The sequence below is a fragment of the Oncorhynchus gorbuscha genome, linkage group LG15 (genome assembly GCF_021184085.1).
Source record: "Oncorhynchus gorbuscha isolate QuinsamMale2020 ecotype Even-year linkage group LG15, OgorEven_v1.0, whole genome shotgun sequence".
NCBI lineage: Eukaryota > Metazoa > Chordata > Actinopteri > Salmoniformes > Salmonidae > Oncorhynchus > Oncorhynchus gorbuscha.
Window position 1 is genome coordinate 76587866 of NC_060187.1, and position 14934 is coordinate 76602799.

Sequence of the window (14934 nt, forward strand, 5' to 3'; positions counted from 1 at the left end):
GTACGGACATTGCAATTTATTGCCCTGACCACATCTGCAGTCCTCATGCCTCCTTGCAGCATGCCTAAGGCATGTTCACACAGATGAGCAGGGACCCTGGGCAGCTTTCCTTTGGTGTTTTTCAGAGTCAGTTGAAAGGCCTCTTTAGTGTCCTAAGTTTTCACAACTGTGACATTAGCTGTTAGTGCATGTTCATTAATTGCTTATGGATTGTTGAACAAGCATGGGAAACCCTTTATAATGAAGATATGTGTAGATATTTGGATTTTTACAAATGATCTTTGAAAGACAGGGTCCTGAAAAGGGGACGTTTCTTTTTTTGCTGAGTTTAAATAAGAATGTGTTCTTAAGTGACTTGCCTAGTCAAATAAAGGTAAACATTTTTTAAAGTTTGATCAACACGCATAGCTATTGAACAGCTAACCCAATAAATTTAACTCATAGACACCAATCGTAAAGAGCAAGGATATTTTTGTATATTGCTGCCTTTTTGGTAAAAGAGATGTGTCATCTCAATGGCATCACGTCTATGAATAAAGGATTAAATGGATAAAAAATATTTGAGATTCTGTTAAATGAAGAGTTACATGAGGTTGATGAGACAGTGTTATATCAGTACATGGGTGTCTGGTGTGTTTTGCAGGCCCTGAATGGAGAAAGCACTAAAACTGAATTCTATTTGCATAATTCCGTTTTTCCAATCGATTCAATGAGCTTTGATAGTGCAATAATAAATAAACAAACAAACACTCCGCTATGGTGACAACCTGTATAATGAGTCTCAACATAGATATGGACAAAAATAATTTTGCACGCCCAATTTTTCAGTTTTTGATTTGTTAAAAAAGTTGGAAATATCCAATAAATGTCGTTCCACTTCATGATTGTGTCCCAGTTGTTGTTGATTCTTCACAAAAAAATACAGTTTTATATCTTTATGTTTGAAGCCTGAAATGTGGCAGAAGGTCGCAAAGTTCAAGGGGGCCGAATACTTTCGCAAGGCACTGTACATAATTACCTCACATTGACTCTGTACCAGTACCCCATGTATACAGCCAAGCAATTGTTATCTGCTGCTGCTCTTTAGCAATTTGTAATTCCTGTCTCTTACTTTTTTTAGAGATTTTCTCAAAACCATATTGTTGGTTAAGGGCTTGTAAGTAAGCATTTCACTGTAAGGTCTACACCTGTTGTGTTCGGCGCATGTGACAAATTCAATTGGATTTGATTTGATTCGTTTTGTGCTAGAGATAATGAATATGAGATTGAAAAGTGGTGTAATTGCCCTTCAAAAGAGAGAAGTGCTTAAAAATATTAAATGAGGAAATTCCAGAAATATTACACTGCTAAAAGAGAGAAGTGATTTCATATTATACATGGAGCACATTCATTACAGTTAAATATTACAATTAAGTATCTGTTACTGAAATATTCTTTAGTTTAAATAATTTAAACCCCAAATAGTTTGTCTCAGTTGTACTCTTTTCTGTACTACACACTGCAATTTGAAAGCAGAACCCCATGTGCTTATTCCCTGCCAATCCAAGACAGAAATGTTAGCCATGTTACAGCAAATATAATTTATTGGCATCAAAATGTAAATTCTTCCATAAAAGTGCAATTATTTCAAAACAAATAGTTGTATTGTAAACAGACGAGTCTACAATTCATTATGACAATAATCATTTGCAGTATGTACAGTATACAGGTCAGAATGATAAAACTTCAATGACAAGCCCACATTGACATCATAGGAACCAATGGATTCATATGAGTACAAAGGAATTACTAAGTGTATTGAGAGGGTTGACCGAGAGGGCCTTTGATGTTGGAGTATAGCATTACCCACGCTGTGCCTTCCCCTGTGTTCTTACATAACTCTATGATTGGTTTGGTAGTAGATAAACTGGAATGTTTGGTTTGGTAGTAGATATGGAACTAAATCATGTACAGTACATTTGACATTAAATAAACAATTCTTAAGCATACAGACACTTCTGTTTTTGCTGCAAAATACATTATGACTCAAATATAGGTGGATTCACAAATAACAAAAATGCTTGGAACCAAAATAAACCATAAAGATTAATAAATGTATCTTACTGTAAATCGAGCCTGCTTTCTCACACATTGTACATTAATTTAATAATTTAAACATACAAATATAGTAGGTAGTTGTTGTGTAATTGTTAGATTATTTGTTAATATTGCTGCACGGTCGGAACTAGCAGTACAAGTATCTTACTGTAAATCAAGCCTACTTTCTCATATTGTACATTCGTTGAATAATTTAAAATGTAGTAATATGTTATTGAAATAGGTTTGAGGTACAAGCATCACTGTAGAAAATGTCCCAAATAATAAATACAGCTTTATTATTAAAGCTAAATGGGTAGTGTGGTGTTTAAAAACTTCCCATGCATCGTTGGGACTACAGTATGTTGTCCCCAAGCCAAAATACAGGTAGTTTTATGATAGATGTGTGTGGTACTGCACCTTGTCACCGACATAACCATTGTTGGTTTCGTTCATTTCAACTTTCAATAAGAAAAATATGATATTTTATTCCCCATCTTGTTATTGGTGTTTTAATAATCAAATAACCATAGGGAAATTATTGATCCAAATAATTATTGAATGCACACACTGTACACTCAGACAAACAAATCAACAGTGAGAGAGCCATCTATTGCTAATAAACAAAGCAAACAGTATTTATCATGTACACATACTGCACACAGGGCTATTTCATTTCCCTGTTATGATATCTAACAGTACATAAGGTATCATGTACACCATACATGCAAATGACCAGGGTACCCATGTCACCCTGAGAAATGATGTTCCTCTGTGTTGCTGTTCTAATAAATCATGGGATGCATGCTAATGATTTTCACTATTTGTCGTATAGTACAGTTACTTCAACAGTACTGTATGTATGAGAACTGAAAAGAGCAGTTAGAGAGACTATCTTTAATGGCACATTGTGTATGTAGCTGTATTATTTGTGTATATCAATATATTCACTATTCATCACGATCTGATGAGCCATTATCATTACTATTAGTTGAGTATGCATTTTATAACAGATTAACACCCAATGTAATGATAATAGCTAAGGGGTCAACTGACATTTTTGTTTGTCCAGGGATCTCCAGGCCTAATATGTGATACATTATTAGAAAATGTTTGGTTGTCACATTGACACAGAGAAGGTTGTGGGGCTTCACTGACCATGTCTGAACAGGCCTAGTCACCCTGACTGACCCCAACTGGTCCAGATGATTGACAGGGAGGGGTGGTCAGTTCCTTCGGACGTCTGAGTAGACGGTGGATGCAGCATCAGGCAGGCTTATGGGGAAGGTTTTTTCACCTGGGTGTACTGGGAATGGTGGGCCTGGTAGGTGGGTTAGGTCGGCTGACCGGGCCTGTTGTTGACTCTGACCTGAGCGTACTCTGTGGAGGAAATACCCAGGTTCCCCAGCTGAACTGACCCACCATCCTTCTTCTGGAATTGCGTGATGTCTGCATAGTTCAGCTCCTAGGAGGAGAGAGGAGAGACATGTCTTAGTTTAGTCCTGACCATGACCTGACAAGGACAAACTCAGGGCCCTTTTTATACTGCATCACATCTAGAGCTATAAGCACCAGAGCAGTGGATAATTACAAACACAGAGTTAGTTCAGTCAACCTTTTTTGGTTATTTCTCGTACAACTTCTTGAGGGCAGGGAACTTGTTACATCCCCTCAAACTGTGCGGTCGTTACTAGCCCTGTATTCCAGGAGTGAAGGTGTGTCACACAGCTAGTGAACCAGTTACCAGACTAGGCCTTTATGAACAAGTTGTCATGTTTCTATTATTATCTTGAAAGAGGTCAGTGTTGTTGATTACGAAGATAGTTCCTCATATCTTTTATATTTCTTTCGGTTGAGTTTTAGAAGAGATTAAATTGCAGCCAAATGGACACATTCGGGCTCATGGCACTTGACAGACATACATTTGTCATCGCTGAGTAGCCAAGGCAACAGTCTGTTGTAAATACTTGACAAGAAAAGTTGTGTGTGCAAGCTCAATATAATATTCTCTTCCTGGATCAAATTCCCTCAGCCTTACAGTAAAAAGGCAATGCATACTACCCCTGCCTGAAAGTGTGATTATCTCTATGATGTGCGGATATATACACGTGGTTAAAATGTCAGACTTGTGGCTTAGCAGGAACAATGCCAGGAGATATACTGTAGCTGACCAGGAGCTTGGCTCTGGCGCCATTTAAGCTATTACTGTATATTATCTTATAGTTATTTTATAACTACTATACTGACCCATCTTCTTCTACATTGTGTGATGAGATATTTATATGTGATGATCATTATAGTCTTATACAACGATAGAATCTACTATTCTGATCATGACAAGACAAGACAAGACAAGATATGATATCGTACATGTCGCCCAGAGTGCAGCTCTTTTTACACAAAATGGCAGTATCAAAGGCAGGTCAGTTAATTATCTGTGCACCTGAATTATGTCAATACTGTAAATAAAGGAAATAAACTCCAAAAAAAAGAAACATCCTCTCACTGTCAACTGCATTTATTTTCCACAGCAACAGAAATGGAATAATTGATCCTGAACAAAGGGGGGGTCAAAATCAACCGTCTGCGGACAGTCTGAGCACTGATGGAGGGATTGTGCGTTACTGGTGTAACTCAGGCAGTTGTTGCCATCCTGTACCTGTCCCGCAGGTGTGATGTTCGGATGTACCAACCCTGTGTAGGTGTTGTTACACGTGGTCTGCCACTGTGAGGACGATCAGCTGTCCATCCTGTCTCCCTGTAGCGCTGTCTTAGGCGTCTCACAGTACAGACATTGAAATGTATTGCCCTGGCCACATCTGCAGGCCTCATGCCTCCTTGCAGCATGCCTAAGGCATGTTCACACAGATGAGCAGGGACCCTGGGCATCTTTCTTTTTGTGTTTTTCAGAGTCAGTTGAAAGGCCTCTTTAGTGTCCTAAGTTTTCATAACTGTGACCTTAATTGCCTACTGTCTGTACGCTGTTAGTGTCTTAACGACTGTTCCACAGGTGCATGTTCATTAATTGATTATGGTTCGTTGAACAAGCATGGGAAACCGTGTTTAAACCCTTTACAATGAAGATATGTGAAGTTATTTGGATTTTCACAAATTATCTTTGAAACACAGGGTCCTGAAAAAGGAGTTTATTATACATTGGCATGACATTCATGTGAGTTAAACAAATACCCTATCAAATACCCTATCAAATACCCTATCAAATACCCTATCAAATACCCTATCAAATACCCTATCAAATACCCTATCAAAGCTATGAAAACAGAAAACAATGACAGTTAAATGCATGACATGACAGTGCACAGTACCTGGTTTCCTCCTTTCCCCCCTCCATCAGTAGAGCTTTCACCTGCTGGGATGACACACAAATAGCACTTAGAAATGGGATTGCACTTTACAGTAGAGTAGGTTTCACAAAAATGAAGCACTAATCAACATTGACTGCTAATACTCACACCTTCAATCAAAGCATTGCCTTAGATTACAGGCATGATGGTTAGTTTGTGTCTTTTGTGTCTGTAGAAGATTATGATAATCAGGAGCAGGAGCAGAGAGATAGGTTTGTTTTCCCAAACAGACAGAGGAAGTTAAGTATTTACACAGCTGGGAACTAGAGAGATGGAGATCAGTTGACTATTAGACAAAATAGAAATATATGTATACCAAAAGTTCATCAAGTTGCCTTTTCTGGAAACAGAAATGTTTGATTCATTTACAAAATGGATGCCTGTGATAGCATAGCAAGCACAGCAAGCACACACACAACTTATACTTACTGTTGCCAACTGTCCTTCCACCGGAAGTTATTTTCTTGAAGTAGCTAATTGAAAATAAGTAGCAGTCAGTATCTTTGGGAAATTACTATTGTTATGTTCAGGTACACGTATAATTTAGATAATGCAAATGAATGACATTGAACCACCAACAAATAATTTGTTCATAACCTTGACAACTCCAGCCCTGACATCCAACTACAGGAAGGATGAATAATATCCTGTTATGAGAATATAACATTCACCTTTACTGTAAATCATACTCCACCTCTCTTCTATTCACAGGCCGGAGCAATTCTTAGGTTGTTATCAGTCTAGTTACCTTTTAGAAATTGTCAAATGCTTTCCTGCAATTGACCTTTCACAGCTCCAATGCCACATTGTTTACGTCTATTTATTTTGAACCCCTCTCATATTACAGTATAACCAACTACTCCTCAATTCATATCTGATTACAGAAATGTGTGTTTGCTTACATGAAAAGCCATTCCTTGCAAGAAAATCCCTGAACCAATGTATGATAAGACCAAGCCTCTACAAGCCCTGTACTATAATAAATGGTTTCGAGAGAAGTGGTGACAACCAAGGAAGTTGACAAATGAAAACTCAACTAAATAGGGAAATCTCATTTCTGGTCCTCCAACCTTGGCACTACGTTCCAAGAGTTAAAGTCTGAGTTCAATCTGCCAGTCTCATCATGAGCAAACACCTATTATACTTTCAGCCATGGGTCAGTGAGACACACATTAAGCAAACCTAAAGGGTCAAGGTTCAGCTAACTAGTCGGCTGTCCGACTAACTATTTCAAGCATAGAGCTTAAAAGCTAAACCAATATGAAACAACATACAGAGCAAGGATATGTGGGACAAAAAATAGCTTAGAATAAAATGTAGCTGTTACTTACCCCTTTTTCATAGCTAGCACCACACCTATCACTGTCACTGCAACCACAGCTACTGCACCCAAACTACCACCAACGATGGCACCAACATTCGGTCCACCTTGTGTTGATCCCTTCACTGCAAAGAACAGGGACAGAACCATACAGCGATGAGATTGAGCATATACAGTACACTTTGAATAAGCCATGTTGCCATCTCATCGGGTGAGGAGATCATTTCAAAGCAGCAAACTACATGAAGTTTAAAATCATATTTCTTCACCTTCCGGATTAGGTTGGTGAGTTCACATCTACTGTACATTTAGTACTTAATAAATGCATAATTGTATCAAAGTGTTTTGATACAAAATGTTGCCCTTATGTCTAAACTCAAGGAAATCTTAACTACTTACAGTGGGGCAAAAAAAGTATTTAGTCAGCCACCAATTGTGCAAGTTCTCCCACTTAAAAAGATGAGAGAGGCCTGTACTTTTCATCATAGGTACACTTCAACTATGACAGACAAAATAAAATAAAAATCCAGAAAATCACATTGTAGGATTTTTAATGAATTTAATTGCAAATTATGGTGGAAAATAAGTATTTGATCACCTACAAACAAGCAAGATTTCTGGCTCTCACAGACCTGTAACTTCTTCTTTAAGAGGCTCCTCTGTCCTCCACTCGTTACCTGTATTAATGGCACTTGTTTGAACTTGTTATCAGTATAAAAGACACCTGTCCACAACCTCAAACAGTCACACTCCAAACTCCACTATGGCCAAGACCAAAGAGCTGTCAAAGGACACCAGAAACAAAATTGTAGACCTGCACCAGGCTGAGAAGACTGAATCTGCAATAGGTAAGCAGCTTGGTTTGAAGAAATCAACTGTGGGAGCAATTATTAGGAAATGGAAGACATACAAGACCACTGATAATATCCCACGGTCTGGGGCTCCACGCAAGATCTCACCCCGTGAGGTCAAAATGATCACAAGAACGGTGAGCAAAAATCCCAGAACCACACGGGGGGACCTAGTGAATGACCTGCAGAGAGCTGGGACCAAAGTAACAAAGCCTACCATCAGTAACACACTACGCCACCAGGGACTCAAATCCTGCAGTGCCAGACGTGTCCCCCTGCTTAAGCCAGTACATGTCCAGGCCCGTCTGAAGTTTGCTAGAGAGCATTTGGATGATCCAGAAGAAGATTGGGAGAATGCAACAAAAATAGAACTTTTGGGGAAAAACTCAACTTGTCGTGTTTGGAGGACAAATAATGCTGAGTTGCATCTAAAGAACACCATACCTACTGTGAAACATTGGGGTGGAAACATCATGCTTTGTGGCTGTTTTTCTGCAAGGGACGAGGACGACTGATCCGTGTAAAGGAAAGAATGAATGGGGCCATGTACCGTGAGATTTTGAGTGAAAACCTCCTTCCATCAGCAAGGGCATTGAAGATGAAACATGGCTGGGTCTTTCAGCATGACAATGATCCCAAACACACCGCCTGGGCAACGAAGGAGTGGCTTCGTATGAAGCATTTCAAGGTCCTGGAGTGGCCTAGCCAGTCTCCAGATCTCAAAGCCATAGAAAATATTTGGAGGGAGTTGAAAGTCCATGTTGCCCAGCAACAGCCCCAAAACATCACTGCTCTAGAGGAGATCTGCATGGAGGAATGGGCCAAAATACCAGCAACAGTGTGTGAAAACCTTGTGAAGACTTACAGAAAACGTTTGACCTCTGTCATTGCCAACAAAGGGTATTTAACAAAGTATTGAGATAAACTTTTGTTATTGACCAAATACTTATTTTCCACCATAATTTGCAAATAAATTCATAAAAAATCCTATAATGTGATTTTTTGGATTTTTTCCCTCATTTTGTCTGTCATAGTTGAAGTGTACCTATGATGAAAATTACAGGCCTCTCTCATCTTTTTAAGAACTTGCACAAAGAACTTGCACAATTGGTGGCTGACTAAATACTTTTTTTTGCCCCACTGTATAGGTTGTGTCATACTCACAATTAACATTGAGATTGTAAGATGCATTCTCATTGCTGAGAATGTTGGCAAGATGACACAGGAATATTCCAGAATCTGTTAAATTCAAAGGACTGATAGAAACGGTCTTATTATCCTCAGAGAAGATGATTCTTTCACTAGGAGACAGAGGCTGACCATCCTTCATCCAGTCTCTGTTGCTGATGGAGCCAGAAGCATCACAGGTTAAGGTGACAGAACCCCCTTCGATGATTGGAGGGTTTGGGGAAATTGTGAGTTTAGCACTAGATATTCTTTCTGTGAAAAGGAGTACAGAAATGGTTACTTGAATGAGCAAGGCTACAATAATGTTGTTTATACATTACCCTTGTTTTACTAATAGTGAACAACTCTACAAAAAGCCTGTTTTAGTCTTACATTCTGAAATCAAAACTATGAAATAACTCATATGGAATTCACGTAGTAATCAAAAAAGTGTACTTTAAGACATGTAAGTCAGTAAATGAGGAACATTTCAAGAACTTTGAAAGTTTCTTCAAGTGCAGTTGCAAAAACCATCAAGTGCTTTGAGGAAACTGGCTCTCATGAGGACCACCACAAGAAAGGAAGACCCAGAGTTACCTCTGCTGCAGAGGATAAGTTCATTAGAGTTAACTGCACCTCAGATTGCAGCCAAAATAAATGATTCAGAGTTCAAGTAACAGACACATCTCAACCTCAACTGTGTGAGTCAGGCTTTCATGGTCGAATTCCTGCAAAGAAACCACTACTAAAGGATACCAATAAGGAGAAAATATTTGCATGGGCCAAGAAACATGAGCAAAGGACATTAGACCAGTGGAAATCTGTACTTTGGTGTGTTGAGTCCAAATCTGTGATTTTTGGTTCCAACCGCCATGTCTTTATGAGACGCAGAGTAGGTGAACAGATTATCTCTGCATGTGTGGTTCCCACCGTGAAGCATGGAGGAGGAGGTGCGATGGTGTGGGTTGCTTTACTGGTGACACTGTCTGTGATTTATTTAGAATTCAAGGCACACTTAATCAGCATGGCTACAACAGCATTCTGCAGCGAACCGCCATCCCATCTGGTTTGCGCTTAGTGGGACTATCATTTGTTTTTCTTTACAGGACAATGACCCAAAACACACCTCCAGGCAGTGTAAGGGATATTTGACCAAGGAGAGTGATGGAGTGCTGCATCAGATGACCTGGCCTCCACAATCACTCGACCTGAACCCGTTTGAGATGGGTTGAAATGAGTTGGACAGCAGAGTGAAGGAAAAGCAGCCAACAAGTGCTCAGCATATGTGGGAACTGCTTCACGACTGTTGGAAAAACATTCCTCATGAAGCTGGTTGAGAGAATGCCAAGAGTGTGCAAAGCTGTCATCAAGGCAAAGGGCATACTTTGAATAATCTCAAATATAAATATTTTTTGGTTACTACATGATTCCATATGTGTTATTTCATAGTGTTGATTTCTTCACTATTATTATACAATGTACAGTGCCTTGCGAAAGTATTCGGCCCCCTTGAACTTTGCGACCTTTTGCCACATTTCAGGCTTCAAACATAAAGATATAAAACCTCACTGAGCTCGAGCTGTTTTGCAAGGAGGAATGGGAAAAAATGTCAGTCTCTCAATGTGCAAAACTGATAGAGACATACCCCAAGCGACATACAGTTGTAATCACAGCAACAGGTGGCGCTACAAAGTATTAACTTAAGGGGGCTGAATAATTTTGCACGCCCAATTTTTGATTTGTTAAAAAAGTTGGAAATATCCAATAAATGTCGTTCCACTTCATGATTGTGTCCCAGTTGTTGTTGATTCTTCACAAAAAAATACAGTTTTATATCTTTATGTTTGAAGCCTGAAATGTGGCAAAAGGTCGCAATGTTCAAGGGGGCCGAATACTTTTGCAAGGCACTGTAAATAAATTGTAAAAAGAAAAGAAAATCCTTGAATGAGTAGGTGTTCTAAAACTTTTGACTGGTACTTATTTTATTTTATTCAACCTTTATTTAACCCGGCAAGTCAGTTATGCTTCGACTGTTTTGTGTAAGTACATGTTTCAATATAGTGCATGGCCATCCAATTATCAGCTTTCATTCCCTCACAATGCCTGATTCACGCAATCGACAGAACACTCATTGTTGAGACAACCACAGCAAACTAAAAACCAACTAAATAAACATTGCACATTAGTAAGCACAAAACTCACATTGATGTAACAAAGACCAAATATCAGCTGTGACTTTCCTGTACCAATGAAACCATCAAAGCCAGTCTTTGTTTTCTCCAATAACTGTCTATTCCTCTTTCCTACTTACCTAGCCATGAAACAAAATCCCTTTTGTTGTTTACAGTCATTGGAGTTCTCTGGGGTTCCCCAAAAAATGACACACAGCTCTCGCATTGACACATGCATTGGAGCACACTGGCACACAAGGCTAACTTTGCAAAGTGAGATCATGGCCAGGACTGGTGAGTTTATGGGCACACACTGAATACCCAGCTGTTATTACAACTGGAAATACTTTTCAAAAGATGCATGGTTGAGTGTGGGAAATCTCAGAGCTATTTAAAATGTCAATTGTTGAAGTCTGAAACATTCAGTTCTGGACAGAACCGCTGACACTACCCCACAGAACTACAAACACCGGTAAAGACTACAATGTGGATTTTGTGTCACAGCTACCACTTACCCAGCACAGTGATGTCAGAGGGCTCAGATGTCTGGTACCTCAGGGTTCTGGTATTATGGGCCCAGCAGCTGTACCTACCACTCTGACTGGCCTGGATGTTCTCCAGCCTGAGTACTGGTCCCTGATTGGACAGCAGTTCTCCATTCAGAGCCCACTGAAACTGGGCAGGAGGACTGGACTCAGCTGAGCAGGACAGAGTGAGGTCTGACCCTGATCCATACAGTACATCTAGAGGGGTCACCTTCAATGTTATGTTTTCTGGACCATCTGTAATAAATGGTCCATGTCAAACACCTTTGCTAAAAAATAAGGATGACCAAAAGTAATCTACAGTTCTAATACTGGATCTATCTAGATCAAGCGTCCTATCACCAAAGGCACACCACAACGGTCTACAAATGTTTATGGTAGTGGAAGATTTTAGAATAGGATGAAGGGAATTTGCAAACTAAACAGGAATGTTTTTTTCTATGCCAGAACAAGGGGAGTTATTTTCAAGATGTTTGATTTCTTGTTATTTTTCATTTGAATTGCCACTATGGGAAGCAAACTCAAGAAATTACAAGATGAAGTACACAGGTAAACAATGTTTACACATACTGTATCTCTTTCCACATGCAGTTCACTTAGAAGGGTAAGACATGCAGGTTAGAGACTCACAGCTGATGGTGAGGGTTATACTCTCATTGTCACTGTTGATGGGGTTGGAGACAAAACACCAGAACGGCCCCTGGTCATACCGGGTCACTCTGACTATGGTGAGAGTGCTGTTTCCATCATCAAGCTGAACTCCATCACTGGCTGTGAACTCTGAGCTGCCATTCAGCCAGCGGTAAGAGAGGGAGGAGCCAGAGGAGGAGCAGGACAGACTGACAGAGCTGTTGAACTCCACTAAGTCTATGTTGTTGGCAGTTATTGTCATCTTGGAGACTGGCGCTGTGGGTTAAAAACACAATAACAACTTCCTATTGGCTTAGAAAACAATCTGACCCAAAGCCATAGTGTTTGGCCAGATGTTTTAGCGATTGTTCATTATGATCCAAAGCCATAGTGTTTGGCCAGATGTTTTAGCGATTGTTCATTATGATCCAAAGCCATAGTGTTTGGCCAGATGTTTTAGCGATTGTTCATTAGAATGGAGCACTTGGATCTGTTCCATCCAGAAGAGCTCAACAGTATTGACCAATTGTAACTTGAACCAGCAAATTGCCAGTAACTGTTTTAGACATAAAACAGCAATAATGCACCTACAATAACTTGCTCACAAGCTAAAAATCACAAATCACAAACTGATTCCCAAGATAGTCTGACTATGCCTTTTGGGTAGTGGCGGTTTGATGCAGGAGCACCCCCTGCTGAAAGCACAGCATTAGTCAAGCACTGCATTTCATGGTTTTGAGAAAGAACATAATTACTGTATAATATGATCCTTATGACATTACGATTGCAATGTGCGACCTGGAATGCATGAACAGTGTGTTTGGCAGAGATCATTTTATAAAATGAGTAGGATTGGAGAGTTTCTAAGGTGCTTTAGACACGTTTCCAGAATTCAATGGGCCCTAAGGTTCTACTTAAACACAAAACCATCAAATACCTAAGTAGGTAAAATACACATCCAAAATATGTCTGGAGTATGTAAATGGAGAAATCATATAAAGCTGTATTTTGAGTGGAATGCAACCAAATACAGGTGAGTGAAAATCTCTGGATTTCCTTGGAAGATTTGCTTCTTCTGGAATTGAACAATTATATATTTACTGAAAAAAGGTACATAGGGAGGAAAAATGTACTGAATTTCAAAATCATTCCTAAAGGATGGTGTGTCAGTATTCTGGTACAGTGCAGGTGACACATTTAGGAAAATCCAGCCTTCCTTGTAAAGATAATATAAGGCTTACTGTAATTAGAATTCAAGGTATAGTGTGTGGAGTGTACCGCTGATGTAAAATCAAATTGGTATTGTCAGAGAATGACTGCAGCAACACAAAGTACTCACCATATACCCTCAATGTAGTAGACCCTTCCTTTGATCCATGTCCAACTGTTATTATAGAGACTACATATTCTCCCGTGTCACTCAGGACTAGATTCCTGAGTTCCAGAGATCCAGTAGTAGAGTTCAGAGTGATTCTTCCTGCATATCCAGTGCCTATATCGTCATCCAAGTTGCCCCCACTGGTTATTACATTAGTACCATTAGCTGTCCAGATTACTACCCTAAATGGTGCGTTTGGTGGATTAACGATTGTGAATATCACATTGTGTGTAACCTCCCCGACCATGGATTCTGCTGGTAACAAACCGTTTCCATAACACAACCCTGGAGAGACAAGCATAGGTTTGAGTAACAATTATTTCCTGAATGATCCACTATTTCAACTCTATGGCATACCAACTCAAGTAGTAGTCCATGCGTTTGTATTGTTTTGTAGGTTGATAACACAATTACACTATACATATCTTAAATTCCAACATTCAGTATGTAAATGTAAATAAAAACTACTAATTAAAATATTTTTAATGAATGTAAGCAGCACATTACTCAATACTGTGTATACATTTCACAGTACAAATGTGCCATCTACAAAAATCAATAAATTATATTGGTCTTACCTACAACATGAAAACATAGTGAAAGGTAAAAGTTAAAGGGTCGAGAATCCATTCGAACCATTAGACAGATGCAAGTATAGTAGCTACTGTGTACGCTTTAGTTTGGTGAACACACCCAGTTGAAAAACTCTTCTTTTTGCCCTGGAAGCCACCTCCCAGACAATCCAGCCTCAGAGGCTGCACAATAAAACTCCACTCTCTTGCTCCTACCAATGCAATTAAACCTACTCCAGAAAGTAAATTGCAGCTGCTCGGTTCAGCACATACACAGAGTGTACAAAACGTTAGGAACACCTTCATAATATTGAGTTGCAATTCATCGGACTGTAGACAGAGGGACACTTGACTGGCGAGAAAAGTAAATGTTTGTGAATTGCCCCAGATCTACTAGATTTAATCAACCTAGCAACACATACAGTATAATAGGCAAGATAAGGAGAGAGAAGATGCCCACTACAGGTTCACAATGGTGGATATAGGTGCATACGGCCAAGACAGCTATGACAGAGTGTTTCAAAATAGTTATTTTGGGTCCAAACTGCTGAAAAAGACCCTTGATTTATCACTGCCTGCTGTCCTGACAGGTACCACAGCAGCAAGTCCTCATGTTTTAATGGGAGATGCAGCTTTCCCTCTACATGATAGTCTCATGCGCCCTTATCCAGGTAGACTATATCCACAAAAGTATGTAGACACCCTTCAAATGAATGGTTTTGCTATTTCAGCCACACCCGTAGCTGACAAGTGTATAAAATTGAGCACACCGCCATGCAATCTCCATAGACAAACATATAGAGGCCTTACTGAATAGCTCAGTGACTTTCAACGTGGCACTGTCATAGGATGCCACCT

General features: G+C 39.5%; 1 protein-coding gene across 4 annotated transcripts; it reads right to left on the bottom strand.

Annotated features, from left to right (window-relative positions):
- Positions 1–1565: 1565 nt before the first annotated feature.
- LOC123998077 (carcinoembryonic antigen-related cell adhesion molecule 1-like) lies at positions 1566–14348 on the bottom strand. 4 transcript variants are annotated; one of them, XM_046302951.1, is made up of 9 exons: positions 14083–14348; positions 13466–13789; positions 12127–12402; positions 11467–11733; positions 8778–9053; positions 6773–6887; positions 5871–5914; positions 5403–5443; positions 1566–3541 (listed from the first exon to the last, which is right to left on the bottom strand). In XM_046302951.1, the coding sequence occupies exons 1-9, from the start codon at positions 14141–14143 to the stop codon at positions 3410–3412; spliced, it is 1536 nt and encodes a 511-aa protein (XP_046158907.1). In that variant the 5' UTR covers positions 14144–14348; the 3' UTR covers positions 1566–3409. The 4 variants fall into 4 exon arrangements, with proteins under 4 accessions (XP_046158907.1, XP_046158908.1, XP_046158906.1 ...); XM_046302952.1 differs by having other exon boundaries at positions 5403–5446; positions 11545–11733; positions 14083–14345; XM_046302950.1 differs by having other exon boundaries at positions 5403–5446; positions 14083–14344.
- Positions 14349–14934: the final 586 nt, after the last annotated feature.